At 41.4% G+C, this 18,661-nt stretch overlaps 1 protein-coding gene across 1 annotated transcript in view; it reads right to left on the bottom strand.

Moving 5' to 3' along the window:
* Positions 1-18,661, bottom strand: part of LOC118211337 (NACHT, LRR and PYD domains-containing protein 3-like) — a 44,478-nt gene that overhangs the window by 13,621 nt on the left and 12,196 nt on the right. The window contains exons 4-8 of the mRNA XM_035388486.1: positions 16,748-18,530; positions 11,750-11,806; positions 11,546-11,662; positions 7,587-7,760; positions 611-720 (exon numbers count right to left, since the gene is read on the bottom strand). Of these exons, the coding sequence (XP_035244377.1) occupies positions 611-720; positions 7,587-7,760; positions 11,546-11,662; positions 11,750-11,806; positions 16,748-18,530 (2,241 nt within the window). The remainder of the gene's footprint in view (positions 1-610; positions 721-7,586; positions 7,761-11,545; positions 11,663-11,749; positions 11,807-16,747; positions 18,531-18,661) is intronic.

Raw genomic sequence — 18,661 nt, 5'->3', positions numbered from 1 at the left:
TTAGATTCACTAGCAGGATATGTAGCATTTCTTGGATAGCTGCTAGGGTCAGTCAAATCTTATTTAATAGAATAATACAAAAGTCATGCCCAAATGGGGTAAATCTTAACTAGGTTAATCCCAGGGATAGTTGTTGGTTTTAGATTCCTGGATGAGCAGGACATTTACCTCCCAGGATTGAAGGTCTTAATGTCAGAGAACACTTTGATGAATGCCTGGCAGCAGTAGCTAGTCTCTTTCTCCAGGATAGAGGGTCAAGCTGCCCATCATTTCACATGAGCACACCCCAGTCAATAATCTTATGAGCAAAATTGTATTCACACAAACATTCAGGTTAGAGGTTTTGAAAATGAATGGAGTCAGGAAATTAGTCTTCCCTGTGACAAAATTCAAACCCTTACATTTCCATAATCAGTAATTCTATTTAGTTAATGTCACACAGTACACAGCACTACTCACCCCAGTCTCTGCAGTTTACAGTTTGGACTCATCAGTTCAACACAGAGCAGCTCCACTCCTGAATCTCGCAGGTTATTGTAGCTGAGGTCCAGTCTCTGTAGTTTACAGTTTGGACTCCTCAATCCAGCACAGAGCAGCTCCACTCCTGAACCTCCCAGGTCATTGTAGCTGAGGTCCAGATCTCTCAGGGGTGAGTTTGGTGACTGGAGAGCTGAGGCCACAATATCACAGGACTTCTCTGTGAGGTCACAGCTGTTCAGTCTGCAAAGAAGAGTTCATACATTCAAGTAAAGAAGAATTATTGGCACTCTTCCTTAAAATTAGCATAAATGATTATATAAAAGAAACAATAAACCTAATGATTTTAATTATCTGCTCAAACATCTGTAGAAACAGCTTACTTTCACTTTAATAAAACAATTCTTATAAAAAACTGACAAAAAATAGGATTTTTCTCAAAAACATAGGGGTCAAAATTATTGGCACCCCTATCGAATATTTAAAATAAAACCAAACAAAGTGGCATCTAAAGAAATTTTACTAAAAAAAATTGATCTCAGTCCCCCGGAACTGTACTGCTGCCTTTCACCATTTCCTGTTTCACTAAGGTACAAATATGAGGTTGCACAAATGTAAAATCTCTTTGTCATCCATCACTATGGGCTAAGGGATCAGCTGAGCCCCTGTGCTGAGTCTGCCTCAGGACCCCCTGGTGCTGCACACTGCTAAGGGATCAGCCGAGCACCTGTGCTGAGTCTGCCTCAGGACCCCCTGGTGCTGCATACTGCTCACTTAACCTACATATAAAATATATTTTACGATTTAATTTAACAAGTAATATTAAAAATGACAATTATGAATTTAATCATTGATAGGTCAGTTGACAGTAACCTGGTGGAATCAACCGACAAACCAAAACAAACTCTGTATCAGGTCTACTTCTAAGTTACAAAACAAAACAGAAGACATCAAACAAGACGTTAAATTTAGATTACCAGAAAAGAAAGACTGAAGAGCCAGACCTTATCAAAGTATTACCCTCTTCCAATGCCACAGAAACAAAGGAAATGAGCTAAAACGCACAACAAAGAAACCAACACCAAAATAAAGACCAACTGCAACACAACACAACTTTTTCCTGAGGCCATCATAAACACTTAACGCAGCATGGCTTGAGCATGTTTGCCCTGATTGGGCAATTCCACGGTCAGATGTATTCATGTAATAACTGCCGGTTAAGCTGCTTGGTCCTCACCAGTCTGGATTTCGATCGGGGCACTGAACAAGGACTGCCCTCCTCACGCCTCTCCTCTGTCCTGATCCTCCTAGAACTGTCTGCAGCAATCGACATGGTCAACCAAAACTACTCCTCTCCACCTTGGCTGAGATGGGCATTTCTGGGAGTGCCCCAGGTCATACCAGGTCACCTGGATGAGGTCTGCCTCTGCTCCTCATCCGCGTGCTACAGGAGTCCCACAGGGATCTGTACAGGAGCCTGTGTTGTTTTTGCACTGTTTTGTAGTTTTGTAAACTAACTGAAGACATGTTTGGGATTGTTACTTTTTGATTTGCTGTTTGCACTATTTTTACGACTATTTGTGCCATGACAGTACAACAGAGGTTGTATAAGTGTTTGCGTTTTCATTTGTTGTTTGTAGTTTATGATTAAAGTCAGAATCGGTCTTTACATTTCAAACTTGAACTTGATTTGAATCATTATTGTGTTTATATACCGTTTAGATGTTTTGCAGCATAGTTTAAGACCTGTTAAGTTCGGACTATTTAAACATTATTTGCACTTTTACAGAAGTAAAGTATTTTTACAACACGTCCATTTGTTTTTCCTGGCGTTAAATTATGAATCCTGCGAGTATCGGTGTTTGCATTTTCACTGGAATTTTAATTTGGAAATAAAATTCATGTTCTATTTTTTAGCCTACTTAATTGGTACAGTTTAGTATTTGATGATGGTCAGGATTAAGTTTTACTTTTTTGGATCAATGTTTGTTTGCACAGCTCTCAAGACTGTACGCTGATGTCACTTGTGGCCAAAAAGATAGTGTTGAATGGTACTATTTTCATATCGTCATTTATATTGTTACCGCAAAAAATACCATGAAATATCGTGTTATAGTTTTAAGTCTATATCGCCCACCCCTACTCACTACCCAGATAAGCCTTAATTTGGTTGATCCCTAGGATAGTGAGTTTTGGCACTTACATCTGCTGAATTTACAGGTTAAGTTGCTCCTTCAGGGCAGAAGTCTATGAATCACAAGATTCCTGGATGAGCGGTACATTTACCTCCTATGACTGATGGTCTTAATGTCAGAGAACACTTAGATCAGTGTTACTCATTACGCGGCTCGTGAGACTTTGTTTTGCGGCTCAGACCCACTGATAACAATAAGAATATAGCTATAACTTACTTCTATAGGTTCCGTTTAGGTTCTACAGATGTCCTGTTTTAGCACATTGAAATGAATTATCCAGCAGATGACAGCATACTGAAGATACGTCAAAGAACGTAGGTTACGTAACAGCGAGGGATCATGGGTAGACGTATAGCCTATGTGCGTAGCTTTGCATTTGCGAATGGTTTTGCAAGTTTAGCACGTAAACCTAAATTAGATATTCCATAATTCCGTACGTCCTAATGTTATATCAAATATTGTCTCGGCCTCCGCCCCACTCAAAATTGACAGATTTATTATTAGAAAAAAGCAGAACGAGAAAAGTGATTCTTCATTAGCTGACAGCGACGGAGTTAGAAACAGGCCCGAGGAGAAAGAGCAACGTGAGAAAAGAGGGGGAAAATGCAGATCAGTTTGGCCGAGAAGCCCAAGACACCGATGCTGCACCAGCAAAGAAAAAGGTGCGGTCAATTCAGGACGAACACCGAAAATTTCAGGATGCATGAACTGATGAGTTCTTCTTTGTGCAATACTAATCCACTCCATTCTGCCTAATTTGCCAGAAGACTAGTGCCAATTGTAAACGGTCTAACCTTGAACGCCACTTTAGTGCTTTTCACGCCAAGTAGGCCTACAACATGTTGTACCCGCCAGGTAGCAACCTGAGGACTAATAAAATTAAACAGTTGACACAGACTTTGACTGAGCAGCAAAAAATGATGACGAGATCAGTCTCTGTTGCCGAGAAATCGACCGAGGCCACTTATGAGATGGCATGGATTTCCGCTAGGCATAAAAAGGCTTTCACGGACGCTGAAATTGTTAAACAATGCTTTTTGACCTCAGCTGAGATAATGTACCGTGACTTCATCAATAAGGACGCAATAATAAAGCAAATACATGCACTGCAGCTTTCAGATTCGACATTAATGAGGAGGATCTAGCTTATTAGGAAAGATATCCAGGAACAGCCAATTGCAGATCTTGCAGCGGCACCATGTTACAGCACTGCACTCGATGAGAGCACGGACATATGCGACATCATGGGCGTAAATAAACCGGCTAATAACCCCCCCCCCCAAAAAAAAAAAAAAAAAATCATATCATGATGAATGAAAAATATTAACGGTTATAAAACATGATGAATTGGTTGGTTTTCTCGATTCAATGTAATTAGCACATTGGCGTAGGAAACGGGTGGGACGCGTCCCCCGCAATATTGGAAACAGTTGCATTTGTCCCACCCAATATCGGAAGAGCTATTACCGTGAAGAGTTTTCACGGTCGGGAAATTTTTTTTAGCTAAAGTCAGTGACTCACAGCGGTTGGAAAAAACGGTAACGGTAACCCTATCAATATGCCAGCTAACATCAATGTTAGCTAGCTAGTTGTCAGCGAATGAATTATGATATCAGATAGTGTACCGCTGCTGGCTACTTATCACACTGTCTGAATGTGATGTTCACTTAACTTAGAAAACTACCTGGCGATAGCTGCACTCGGTTGATAAGCAGGGAATTAACGTGACTCCCCATGTTGCAGTGTTAGTGTTTTAGCCTTAGTCAATGTTTTGTGTAACGTTATGGGCACGTCTTGTAAAATTACAAGTTTGTTTTAGCTATCAATATCTCTTTAACGTTAGCTCCCCCCTCAATATTTAGAACACGTGCATTTGTCCCTGTGAATCTTGTGTTTTCCTTTACATAAAGACATTTCCAGCATAAATTGATGCAGAAAAGACACAAATTGGTGCATAAAAATTAAGTGTTTGACGCTCAAAATTTCCTGCGGGAGGACCCCCAGACCCCCGCTTAATGTGCCCCCCCCCTCCCCCAACGTTCAAACGAAACCTACGCCATTGAGCGACATGGCGCAATTGTGTGTCTGGGTTCGCTTTATTCAAAAGGACGAATTTCGGGAGGAGCTGTCCTGTCTGTTACCACTTCATGGACAGACCAAAGGGGAAGACGTTTTTCAAGCACTGATGAACTTTTTTGCAGGGAAACAAATCGACTGGTCGAAACTTGTGTTGGTGTGCACTGACGGAGCTCCAAGCATGAGAGGGAAGGAGAAGGGACTTATCGGACTGATGGAAAAGGAAGACAGCATTCCCAAGCTAGTCTCCTTTCACTGTATAATTCATCAGGGGGCACTGGTGTCAAAACGTAAAAACCAAGAGCTAAAGAATGTGATGCAGCTCGTTGTGCGAGTCGTCAACTTTATCGAGGCCAGGGCACTTAATCACCGGGAATTCCGTGCACTTCTGGAGGAAGACGAGGCAGAGTACGGGGATCTGGTGATGCACAACGAAGTGAGATGGCTATCGCGTGACCAGGTGCTTGAACGATTCTGTACGCAACTTCCTCACATCCGTGATTTTCTTGCAAGCCAAAGCTTGAGGACCCACACTGGATATTACAGCTGACACTCCTCACTGACATCACATCCCAGCTGAATTCCCTTAACCTCCAACTCCAAGGAAAAGGGAAGCACACAGGTAACATGCTAAGAGCAGTCACTGCTTTCCAGCACAAGATCACCACTCTCTTCATACCCGGCAGAGAATTTCTTCACTTTCCCAATCTAAGAGCCTGCACAACTGCTAACCCTGATCTACCGCAACATTTTGACTATGACAAATTTGTAGGCATATGGGAGGAAATAAGAAATTAATTTGAAAAGAGATTTCAAGATGTTGTGGGGTAAAGGGAGCTTTTCAATTTCATTGAGAACCCTTTTAATGTGTCATTGTCAAGCCTTACACCTGCTCTGAAAAACCTTTGTTCAGACCTTGCTGTAATACAGAGTGAGATTCAGGTCAACGGTGTACTGAAAACTGAGCTCAGATCAGGCGCTGCTCATTTCTGGAGCATGGTCCCAGCCTCAGATTATCCATATTTAAAGCTTTGTGTGCAGAAGGTAATGAGCTTTTTTGTGAGCACTTACTCATGTGAGGCAACATTTTCTATAATGAGCATTGTCAAAAGAAAACATAGAAGTAGGCTTACAGATGTGCATCTTGATTGTTTGACTAGGATTGCAACCACTAACTACAAGTTTTGCATGGAGAAAGTCAAGGGACAGCTAAAACACATGAGAGCCTCAACATACTGATACAAATATAACAGAGAAAAAGACGTTTTTCATCTCTATTAGTAGACCAATATATACATTTTTGTGAACTTTTTTTATTTCATGTTGATAATGCTTATGTATAATTGCATATGTACATACATACATAAGATGAGTTCCACTCCCAGCCTTACACATTCACACACAAGTATTATATCTTTTAATAATGCAATGTAATTATGAATTGAGAATAAAAAGAGATGTAAGGATGGAAAGCATGGTACTGTATTTTTATAAACATATACAAAGATGGTAAATATCTTGAGAGTGACGATAAAAAAAACATCTGAGTTATATCTGCAATCTCTGTGGCTCTGAGTAATGGCCTTACTAGTAAGTGGCTCTCCTAAGAAAATTAGTGAGTACCACTGAACTACGGCATCAACTGGAATTACACTGCATCGCCATCTAGTGGCTGTATGAGAACACCACAACTGATTATTGCCACTAACTTTTACTGCTGGTAGACACTAGATTTTTAAAAACGTGGTGTCTTTTGAAAATTCCACACATTGCACCTATTTTCCGCGTGTCCTTGCCCTATAATCCATCCATTCATTTTATTCTCGCACGCTATTGCGAATATAATTCACTAATTATTGCGTTGCATTTAATTATTATTGTAACAATGATAATAATAATGATAATAAAAGCCTGATGTATTAAGTCATTTTTTTCTTTTAAAACCCCTTATCAACATGTTTGGTAGACCTTGTGGAGTAATATAAACTGCACAAAAAATTTAATAACTGTGGGTATTTGAGAGTTATTAGAATACTTATCTAGGAAATACTCCTGTAAATGATGTTATCCTTTAGATGATAGGAGCTAGAGCCAGAACATTGATCTCTGAATCAGGCTATTCCACACAGCATGCCTGCTTACAATGGTATAATATCAATCCTATGACTTGGGACTGGACCACAGAAGAGTGACTAAACTAAACGATGTAACACTGCATCTAAACAGCAGCTCACATGTTGATCAGATGGACACTCTCCCACCAAGATGTACACACATACCCTGCCTGCCAATAGTTAATGCTTGGCTTTACCAGCAGAATAAAATACCATTTTATTCACAATCCTTTCAGAAACACCACAATCCTGCAGCACACACAGGTGTGTGATGAAGGAGTAAAACTCACCAAAAGGTCAGTGTGTGAAAGAGAGTGGGGTAAATATGGATTTCATTAGAGTTCATAGCAGGTAGTGAATAATAGAGATGGATGAAGACTGCAATGTGTGACAGACCTGAAACATTTTACTATGCAGGTGGTCAATCTTTTACCATGTCAATCAGACACTCAGCATCCAGTCATCACCTGTGACCTGATACTACAGACTCCACTGAAACCTTACATTCTGCTCAGGAACCACAAACCTGGCAACCCTCAAAAGGTTTTATCCTGCTTTTATTTGCTTGTTGTAATAGAGGAGTAAGGTATATATGGGCAAAGAAAGAATGCTGGTGGACAGAGGAGTAAACTGAGAGAGAAAGAGCGTTTTAATATTTCACTGAATAGAACCATAATCACAAATTCTATTTAGTTAAGATCACACAGTACACAACACTACTCACCCCAGTCTCTGCAGTTTACAGTTTGGATTCATCAGTCCAACACAAATCAGCTTCACTCCTGAATCTTCCAGGTTATTGTAGTTGAGGTCCAGATCTCTCAGGGGTGAGTTTGATGACTGGAGAGCTGAGGCCACAGTATTACAGCACTTCTGTGTGAGTTCACAGTTGTTCAGTCTGCAAAGAAGAGTACATATATTATAGTATTATTATATTAGGTATACATGAAGCATGTATCTTATATGGGAAATGTGCCAATGACAGTGTTCAGCGATGAAGAGTGAAATTGAGGATTTTAAGGTTGATGATACTCAGAGGAAGATGTCTGTGCTACACTCTCCAACTGCAGTATTTTGGACCTGAAAATTAAACACCCAGCTGGACTCAACTCTGACAGTTCTACAGATTCTGACCCAAATGTCCCCTTTTCTTATACTGTAAGTTCTCTGAATTGGGGCAAAGGGCTCATCTACCTTTCCTATGATCTTTTCTCTGGGCTTAACCCTCCCATCCCATACTAGACGTGCAGTTGCCATCTTTCAGAGTGGACAGCGAGTTAGTTTTCAGTGCTGTAGGATGTTTGGCCACCACCAAAAGTAAAGATGTAAAAGGAAACACACATTTTTCAGAGTGGACATTGACTTTGCTTATTTCCTTTTGGTTTTCTGTGACAAATTTCCACAGCACTGCAAACTAACACACAGCTAAAGGCAGATTCACTGTAATAGGAAGTAATGCACATGCTCATATATCTGTATTGTGGTGTGGGCCTCTGGAGCCCCGCCCCTCCCTGCCATCAGCTGCCACTCTGCTCCACTTCACCTGTGTCTCACTGGCCAGCCTGCAGCACCATGGACAGCACCAGAGGGACAGGGCTGAGTTTCAGCACCTCCACTCCGCACTCAGACCTGGACAGCGCCGGAGGGACAGGGCTGAGTTTCAGCACCTCCACTCCACACTCAGATCTGGACCTGAGATACAGTCAGGCCACCGGAAGCATACCAGTGCTTTTTCCACACCACTTTCCCCTTTGCCTGAGTAGCAGCTGGCCCTATATAGGCCTCAAGGTCTCACTCCAGGGGTGTGCTGGCCTTCCCCTCACTGAGTCTCTGTTTCTCGTTTTTTTTTTATATATTTTTTTAGTTTTGGACCCGTCTGCACTTCTCTAGCACTTCTGCTTTCCCCAACATTTGAGTAGCCTGATCTCGTCTTGTTTCACTTTTCCCGTCTTCATTCATTGTGATACTGCTGTCACAATAAAAGTCCTCTACAGGCATGTTGCCAGCACTGTCTGCCTCGTCTGTGCCTCGTTCCCGTAGCGTACAGTATGGACGTGATAAAAGTTTATTAAACGATATGAAAGATATGGAATTGAAGGTATCTGTAAGTGGGTGGAAGATCACAAATTACTTCATTATCCAAAGTCCTTTCATAAAAAGTATTTTTGGTATGCATCACAATTTCTTTGTGTTCCTTTTCTTTATCTTACAATATCTTCAGGTGCATGTTCTTTCCTCTCTTATAGCATAGTGTCCAGTCCATCTTGCCACATCTTGTAAATAAAATGATTGCCTCTTAACACTGTTAAAGCTTTCTATTCATAGTTATTAGCAACTCTCATATTTTGTTATATGATAAAGTACTCTTTCTCTTACAGCGCATCCAAAGTACGTGGCTTACTTACACAATGACTGAAGTGTGCATCTCTGCTTGAACAAATCACTGCATTGGTGCCATAAATAAACTTCTCTTTCATCATCTTGTGTTTGAAAGCCAACTCTAGGGAATGACATCTGGTCCAGACCTCCATAGAAGCATCCAATTGCACTAAGTCTGGCTCTGACAGACAGTAGTGTGTCCACTGCGAAAGGAGGCTAATGCCCTCCTGGAAGAGCACATAGAACACTGCAGCGCTACTATAGCCAAAAGCTACAGACAATAGCCAAGGGCTACAGACTCCAGTTCAGAGTGAACCCCCCATTTCAACAGAGTCATTTACTCTCAAACAAAAGAGAGCACTCCCATGTTTAAGAGGAATGAATTCCTTCCCTCTCACAAAAAGGGGGAAATACATGTGGTTCCCAGAGATCGAACCCAACATAGTTTTTATTTTCCTTATTTCCAGCTCCCAAAGAAGGACGGTTCTCAACTTCCTATCTTGGATCTCAGTTTGTGTATGTGTATGTCTCTCTCAGTTCAAGCCCAGCTTGAGAGTACAGTATCACACATGCCTCAGACTACAGGGGCTGATGGTGCCAGCCTCTCAGGTTTTGCCACTGGGGCTGTTAAGAACGAGGGGCTTTATGAGGTGGATTTCATCCCTCCACCTCAGCCCCGTGTGCGATCTCCATCACTGTCTCACAGTAACACAACCGCTCTGCAACTCTGCGTCACTGGGAAAACACAGACATTTACACTCAGGGAACCCCTCTCAAGATCGTTTTCATATGGGAAAAAAGGACAGACACATCCCTCTCTGGGGTGGGGGGTCTCAGGAGGGTTACATGGTGAATCAATTTTCTTTTAGCTATTAACTATATGGACAGCTCTCAGATATTTTCTTCCCTGTCTAAGGGGACATCATGTGCTCGTACGCTGCGATAATGAAGGCAGCATATGTCAATCACCAAGAAAGAGCGACCAGGGCCTGGGCCCCTGCCTGCAAAGGAAAAGTATCTCTAAGCAGTGGCTGTCCCATTGGCTTGTGGAAGCTATTGTTATGGCATATAATTCAAAGATGATAACACCCCCTTTGGGCCTGAGGGCTCATGCTACGAGGGGTATGGCTGCATTGTGGGCCCTATTCCATGGGGTCTCCTTACAGGAAATTTATTCAGCCGCAGCCTGGGTTTCTCCAGATACTTTTGCAAGGTTCTACCGCCTGAACGTCACCAGGAGGCCGGTAGCCCACTCAGTTCTGGGGGTGAGCTCTGTGTGAGGCTCACACATCTCCCCTCATCTGCTATAGGTTTTATTACTTCACATTGTTCCTGGGCCCTGGCTATAGCTTTGGGCAGTGGAATGTGTTTAGTACTTCCCTACACGGGATGTGCCAGACACCACCCTCCCCTCAGGGGAGGAGGCATCCTTTGCTGGCCTGACAGTATCTCAGCTGTGAGCATAAGGCAATCTGGGAGTTGTCCACATCTCCCCATAGGTGGATCTCAAACACGAGATGATGAAAGATAACTTTAGGTTACTGTTGTAACCCCGGTGGAGAGATCCACCAAGACTGCCCTGCTTGCCGCGCATGAGAAGTGAATATGTTCACTGAGGAGTAGTAGCGCTGCACTTGTCCTATATGTTCTTCCAGGAGGGCAGTAGTCTCCTGTAGCATTGAATGCGCTACTGGCTGTCAAAGTCACACTTGGTGCAATTGGATGACCGGATGTCATTCCCCATACGTGGATCTCTCTACTCTGTGTTTCGGAGAACCGGGGTAGTGACAGTAACTTAAAGTTTTGGGGTAACACCCTTACTGAGGTACTCACTGGGCATACTGTTAGATTCACTAGCAGGATATGCAGCTCTTCTTGGATAGCTGCTAGGGTCAGTCAACAGAGGTCATGCCTTGTGATATTTATATAGTCTCACTACCCAAATGGGGTAAATCTTAATTAGGTTAATCCCAGGGATAGTTGTTGGTTTTAGATTCCTGGATGAGCAGGACATTTACCTCCCAGCTTTGAAGGTCTTAATGTCACACTTTGACGAATGCCTGGCAGCAGTAGCTAGTCTCTCTCTCCAGGATACAGGGTCAAGCTGCCCATCATTTCATATGAGCACACCCCAGTCAATAATCTTATGAGCAAAATTGTATTCACACAAACATTCAGGTTAGAGGTTTTGAAAATGAATGGAGTCAGGAAATTAGTCTTCCCTGTGACAAAATTCAAACCCTTACATTTCCATAATCAGTAATTCTATTTAGTTAATGTCACACAGTACACAGCACTACTCACCCCAGTCTCTGCAGTTTACAGTTTGGACTCATCAGTTCAACACAGAGCAGCTCCACTCCTGAATCTCGCACGTTATTGTAGCTGAGGTCCAGTCTCTGTAGTTTACAGTTTGGACTCCTCAATCCAGCACAGAGCAGCTCCACTCCTGAACCTCCCAGGTCATTGTAGCTGAGGTCCAGATCTCTCAGGGGTGAGTTTGATGACTGGAGAGCTGAGGCCACAATATCACAGGACTTCTCTGTGAGGCCACAGCTGTTCAGTCTGCAAAGAAGAGTAAATATATTATAGTATAATAATATTAGGTATGCATAAAACATATGGTAAATGATACAAATGATAGTGTTCAGTAATGAAGAGTGAAATTGAGGATTTTAAGGTTGATGATGCTCTGAGGAAGATGTCTGTGCTACACTCTCCAGCTGCCGCACTTCGGACCTGAGAATTACACATCCTGCTGGACTCAACTCTGACAGTTCCACAGATGTAATTCTGACCCAAATGGCCCCTTTTCTTATACTGTAAGTTCCCACTCCATCCCAGAAGTTCAGCTGCCGTCTTTCAAAGTGGACAGTGAGGGAACTTGCAAAGCTGATGAATGTTTGGCACAGCTACCACCAAAAGGAAAGATGCAAAGGATAAAGCACATCTTCCAGAGAGGACAGTGAGTTTGCTTCTTTAGTTTAGGTTTTCTGTGACAAACAACCCACAGCACTGCAAGCTAAAATACAGTTAATAGTAAATTTACTTTAGAATAGGGATGCACCGAAATGAAAATTCTTGGCCGAAACGGAAACCAATAAAAAGGAAACACTTGGCCGAATACCGAATACCGGTATTTTTTCATTTATTTGCCCATTTGTACTATTAAATCAATTTTGCTTTTGATTTATGCTTTTCAATGACAAAATTAAATTACAAAATGACAACGTGATGAAAAAACTTTTATTAGTCTATTGAACATTCAGTCCTTTCCAGAAGACATTATACTAAAAAAGCACAATAACTGGGGTAATGAACATAGAGGGCAGGGAGTGTTCCACAGAAAGTTGATACTAGTATAATATTCAGTAAAAATCTTTTTGGGAGGTAATTCAAGATCTTCATTGATTTCCTTTGTACAATACAAGAATACAATGACTTAAAAAAAACCAAATAAACGGAGAAAACACACATCATTCAACCAACATGATTTCCAACCACAAATGTTCACCTGTAGCCTAACGGTGGAATCTATATTTCATTTGATTTCAAAAGATAAGTCAGTGCCGATTGTTGACTAATCAAGGAAAATGTAAAATACCTAATAACTGTACAAATAGGCTACTAGCTGCATGCTTTGAGTATTAGCCGTTCTAAATGCACACAAAAAGACGCTGTTTGAAATGAAAGTCGAAGCGCGAGACGCGCGTGCACGGACAGGGGAATCAGTTCGCTTCGAGGATACTGAATTCGCTACAACACCGGCACTGTTTGAACGCGTCATCAATAGCCGCAGGAGAGCAACGAAACAGTGTCACATTTATTTCTATACTTTTGTTACAATCATTTTTTTTTTTTTTTTTTTAAACACACACACTCGGTCAAAATTTTCGGCATTTTCACTCTTTCGGCCGAATACCGAATGTGTTATTTTTTGCTTTTTTCGGCCGAACATTTTCGGTGACCTTAATTTCGGTGCATCCCTACTTTAGAAGCAGAAACACAAGGAAGTTATCTGTTCACATATAACCAGCTGTGTGTCCGTTCTTCTGGTGTTACATATGACCAGGTAGAGAAACAAGGTATTCCAAAGGTCTGTGGGAACTCCTGTTAATGATACCTTTGGGTTTACTGTATTGATATAGTGATACATTTGATGGCGCAGCCAAAGGAGACACCATTCAGCCTGTTCTGGGCTCCAGGAAACTTCAGGATCCCTCTACAGGTCAGGCTTTGGCCTGAGATGAGCCATAGAATTAATTCAAGAACAGGCACTGGGGGCAGAGATCACTTTAACAGTTCCCCGAGAAGACCTCATTCTGGCACCCAATTATATCCTACAATTCCTCTACCTTCATATTTTCATTCTATCTACAAGCACTATGCTGGAGATTCTGGGTCAGCCTATACCAGAATAAAGCAGAGACCAGGGTGGTACTACTGGCCTTTTACTGCCTGCCCTAGCCTCCCAACATAGAAACACAAACATTTAATTCATAACCAAACGTATCCCTCCCAAACCAAACTTAACAATTTTAATCATGACATTTAAAAGAAGTGTTATCCTATCAAGTGGCTTAAAAGTAAAATATAAAAAGGGGTATAGATAATTCTCTCCTCTCTTCTAATCATCAATTCATTATGCGTAGACCAGGAAGAGAAGGGGAACCCCCCTCTTTCAAACACATGGCAGGGATTCAAACAATATTTGTTCTTATAATTAAAACTTACAAAAAGCAAGGCATGTTTTTTCTTCACAAATAGTTTGGCAATTACAGCAATAACTTGAATTAATTCACCAAACTGAGTTTGTGAAGAAAAGGTGTGAAGTGCATTTACTAGTCCAAGTCCAAGTTAAGGACAAATGTTCATTGAATACAGGCTATAAAGTGTTGACTTGTTAAGCAAACATGAGCCTTTGATCTTGTGTCTCAGCTTTGTCTAGCTTCTCAGCGGTGCGTCTTTGGCTTTGATCAGGTTTAATGTGGGAGAGACAAGCTGTGGTTTTGTTTTGCCTTTCATTCATTTCTTTCATGATTATCTTCTACTTCATTTCCAGGACTGTCTAATTTTTGTTCATGTAATTGAGCCTGTTATTATTATTATCAGAATAAATTGACTGTGTGGTTGGGTTTGGTTTCATTATTGCCAATCAGATCACCCCATTTCTGTCCCTTTGGGAAACACAGCCAAATGCTAATTTCACCATGGCTGAACAGCAAGCGTGTTGTGATCATCTCAACTGAAGGGAGGAGAGTGTTCTCTAGCATAACTAGAAGTCCGTACAACACTAAATTCCTAGACCTTGCAGCAGGGCCCCTCCGTCTCCAGGCACCAGACCTCCCAAGGACAAGAATAAGTTAGAAATAATGCATGTACGTGTGTTTGTGTGTGACTCTGTGTTTTCTTTCTCTCTGTCTTACACATTTGTAGAAGTCCAAACTGGTGACCTTGGCTTTCCTCCTTATCCTCGCCCTGCCATCCTACCAGGGAGAAACCGGCTATGACACCATGCTGCCCAGGACTCTGAAAGCAACCAATCGATAAAGACCAAACTATTATTTCTGATTTAATTATTTCTGATTTAAAGCTTGTTTATGTAACGCTTAAGACTAAGAGGTCACCGTGTGCTTATTCAGTATTTATGCTATGACTAGTCACAGCCAATCATTTATTTTGTTTTTTTATTTTACTATTTGCTTATGTATTAACCAAGTACCAACTGCCCCTGCTTTCTTCAGTTCGTGCTTATCCATTTTGTTGTGTGTAGGTACTGGACTCTTTCTGCAGAAATAAATCCTATTTCTTATATGGATATACCTTGTCATGCCTGGTTATTCTAAGGGGAGAATTTTCTCTGCCCAACACTATGAACTATTACAACCATTATGAGGACTTCTACAAACCAATGAAGATGAAACTGAATAGTTGTGATTAAATTTTTTGTTAATATTTAAACAAAAACAGTGTATTTTCTGTTCATATGCCAATTTTAAAAGCTGTAATAAACGGTTCCCATGAACAGTTCCACAGGGAGAATATTCCCAGACTGGCCAGGAGCGGCTGGCAGCTGGCAGAGACAGCCTCCAGTCGGCCTCTCCATCCTGCTGCTGCCGCTACTGTTTCAGCTAGGCAGGCATTGCGCTTGTGCACCAGAGGACAGGAAAGAAGCATTTTGTCTGGATTTACTATAGCTTTTTTGTTTCTTTACTGTCAATTTTTGTTTTATACCACTATTTAAAATAAACAAAAAAATTATTTACTTCAACTAAGTGTCATTCATTTCAGACATGCACTTGATGAGATGAATGTACATTCACTAGTGAAATGGCTCCACAGCCAACCAGTCCCTGCTCTCTTGTGCACTCTGTGCTCTGTAATCTCTGTAGTGATCGTCACATGCGACTCTGCTTCTCTCTGTATGAAAGTCCTGTAATGTGTCCTCTATGAGGTCTATGTCACATCCACGGCATATGGCTATGTAGAACACAGCACACCACAAAGAATGCACTGACATTCTGAGGGCTGTACAGTGATGTACCACCCAATCCATCCAAAATTCTAAAATGCATTTTAAACATTCTAAAAGTTCACTCAATCATTGACCTAGCCCAGCCAAACACATGATTAAAAGCAAGATTACAGTGCGTTCTGGGCTCACTGTAAACACTATCTGAGGGGTGTAAAGCCGGTCTCCCACCTGTCTCATTCAAGTAGCTTACACAATTAACTCCACTGCCTAAATAGCCAGCATTGGACTGAATAACTTTTCTTTAAAATAGTTAATTGAAATAAACAAAATATTTATTGTATCTGTGTTATGTGTTTATGGATTCACGTATGGCACAGTTATAATGGCAAAATAGCACGAGTTAAAACCTGGTATGGGTTGGTTTAACTGCAAATGCATTATTCAACACCAAACTAACACAGTGCCGAATGTTTCTATTGGCACATCCCCGATTGCACCAACAAACCCATGTTGACACAAGCAGATTAATCGCAGACCATAAAACTAACAACCCTGGTGAAAGTGAAAAATATCACAAGCAATTCCAGGTGTGTTTGTGCCTGTCCTGTCACCAAAATAGGGCACCTTTTCTTAATACTGTAACTTAATATAGCTTCTCTTCATTTTAATCTGCATGAATTGTATGTTCTGACAAAGGTTGATCCATCAGATCACTCTGATATCAATAAACACCTTATTTATTTCACAATTGCTATCTTTGCAAATAATTAGTAAAAGTATCAAATCAGTAAATAGTAATACTAAATAAAATAAAATATATGGTAAGTGCTGAGGTTTTGCATTTGATGCTGCTTATGTTCTGGATATAAGACATTAAATGAGGGCACAAGTTAAAACATCTTGATTCATAAATCTTTTTTTAACCAAATTTTCTGTTGCCCGGAAATTTTATTGCATTTCATTCTGACTAGAATTAGAAAGTGGGAAAATACGTGGTCAATCATCTACATTATTAATGACGTAATACTCACATGGCCTTCCTGCAGTTCCTGACTACTGGTAGCAGTCTCTGATGACCTTCTGCTGATGTGTTGTATGTCATCAAGTTAAACTCATCCAGGATCTCCTCCGACATCAGTAACACAAAGGCCAGAGCTGAACATTGCTTTGGTTCCAGCTTTTTATCAGAAAGTTTTCCTGATCTCAGGAAATTCTTGATTTCCTCCACTAGAGAGTTGTCATTCAGTTCATTGAGACAGTGGAACAGATTGATGATCCTCTCTGCTGAAGATTCCTCTTCGATCCTCTTCGTAATGTACTGGACTGTTTTCTTAATGTTCTCTGATCTGCTTTCTGTCTCTGTCAGTAGTCCTCCTAAGAGAGTCTGAATGGAGTCCAGAGAGAGGCCGAGAAGGAATCGGAGGAAAAGGTCCAGGTGTCCATTCTTACTCTCTAAGGCCTGATCCACTGCACTCCTGTGTAACTCAGACAGCTGCACTCTGTCACTGTGAGGTTTTGATTCTTCTGCTCTGAGTACATTTCTGTTCTCATTTACACATGATTGAAATACAAACAAGGCAGCCAGATACTCCTGAATGCTCAGATGCACAAAGCAGTAGACCTTCTCCTGGTGCAACCCACACTCCTCTTTAAAGATCTCTGTACACACCCCAGAGTACACTGAAGCTTCACTGACATCAATGCCACTCTCTCTCAGGTCCTCTTCATAGAATATCAGATTGCCCTTTTCCATCTGTAGAAAAGCCAGCTGCCCCAGTTTCAGGATGATATCTGTATCTGATGCTGACACCTTCTTTGTGTCTATCTCATCAGTGCCATGATATTTCTGATTCTTCACCTTAGTCTGAATGAGCAGAAAGTGTGTGTACATTTCAGTCAGAGTTTTGGGCAGATCTCCACTCTCTGTTTTACCCAACATTGTCTCCAGAACAGTAGCAGAAATCCAGCAGAAGACTGGTATGTGACACATGATGTAGAGGCTCCTGGATGACGTAATGTGTGAGATAATTCTGCTGGCCTGCTTCTCATCTCTGATTTTCTTCCTGAAGTACTCCTCTTTCTGCGGGTCATTGAACCCTCGTACCTCTGTCACCTGGTGGACGCACTCAGGAGGGATCTGATTGGCTGCTGCTGGTCGGGAGGTGATCCAGAGGAGAGCAGAGGGAAGCAGATTCCCCTTAATGAGGTTGGTCAGCAGCACATCCACTGATGATGACTCTGTTATATCGGTGCAGGACTTACTACTTTGGAAATTTAGAGGAAGTCGACACTCATTCAGTCCATCAAAGATAAATACAACTTTGACTTCATCATCTTCAACACTTTTCATCTCTTTCAGCTGTGGAAAGTAGTGCTGCAGAAGCTGCATCAGACTGAATTCTCTTTTCTCCTGCAGATTCAGATCTCGGAAAGGAAGAGTGAAGATGAAATCAATGTCCTGATTGGCTTTTCCTTCTGCCCAGTCCAGAATGAACTTCCGCACAGAGACAGTTTTCCCAATGCCAGCGATGCCCTTTGTAAGCACAGTTCTGATAGGTTTCCCTTGTCCAGGTAAAGGCTTAAAGATGTCATTGCAGAGGATTGCAGTCTCCTGTGTGGTTTGTCTCTTGGATGCTGTCTCAATCTGTCTGACTTCGTGTTCATCATTGACCACCCCACTTCCCCCCTCTTTGATGTAGAGCTCTGTATAGATCTCATTCAGGAGGGTCGTCTGCTTTGGAAAACCTTCAAATATGCATTCAAACTGCTTCTTCAGATGAGTTTTCAGTGCCTGCTGGGCTCTTTTTATGGACTCTGAAGAGAGGAAATATGAGAAATAATAATTTAAAAAATGTGATAAACATTTCCCACTCAATAACAGATTTTAAGAGAAAACAGCCAATAAAAGAATTAATGCATTCTGTCTTCACAATATTTCACACATA

This window comes from Anguilla anguilla, chromosome 13 (genome assembly GCF_013347855.1).
Source record: "Anguilla anguilla isolate fAngAng1 chromosome 13, fAngAng1.pri, whole genome shotgun sequence".
Taxonomy (NCBI): domain Eukaryota; kingdom Metazoa; phylum Chordata; class Actinopteri; order Anguilliformes; family Anguillidae; genus Anguilla; species Anguilla anguilla.
This window is presented reverse-complemented; position numbering and strand designations above follow the sequence as displayed.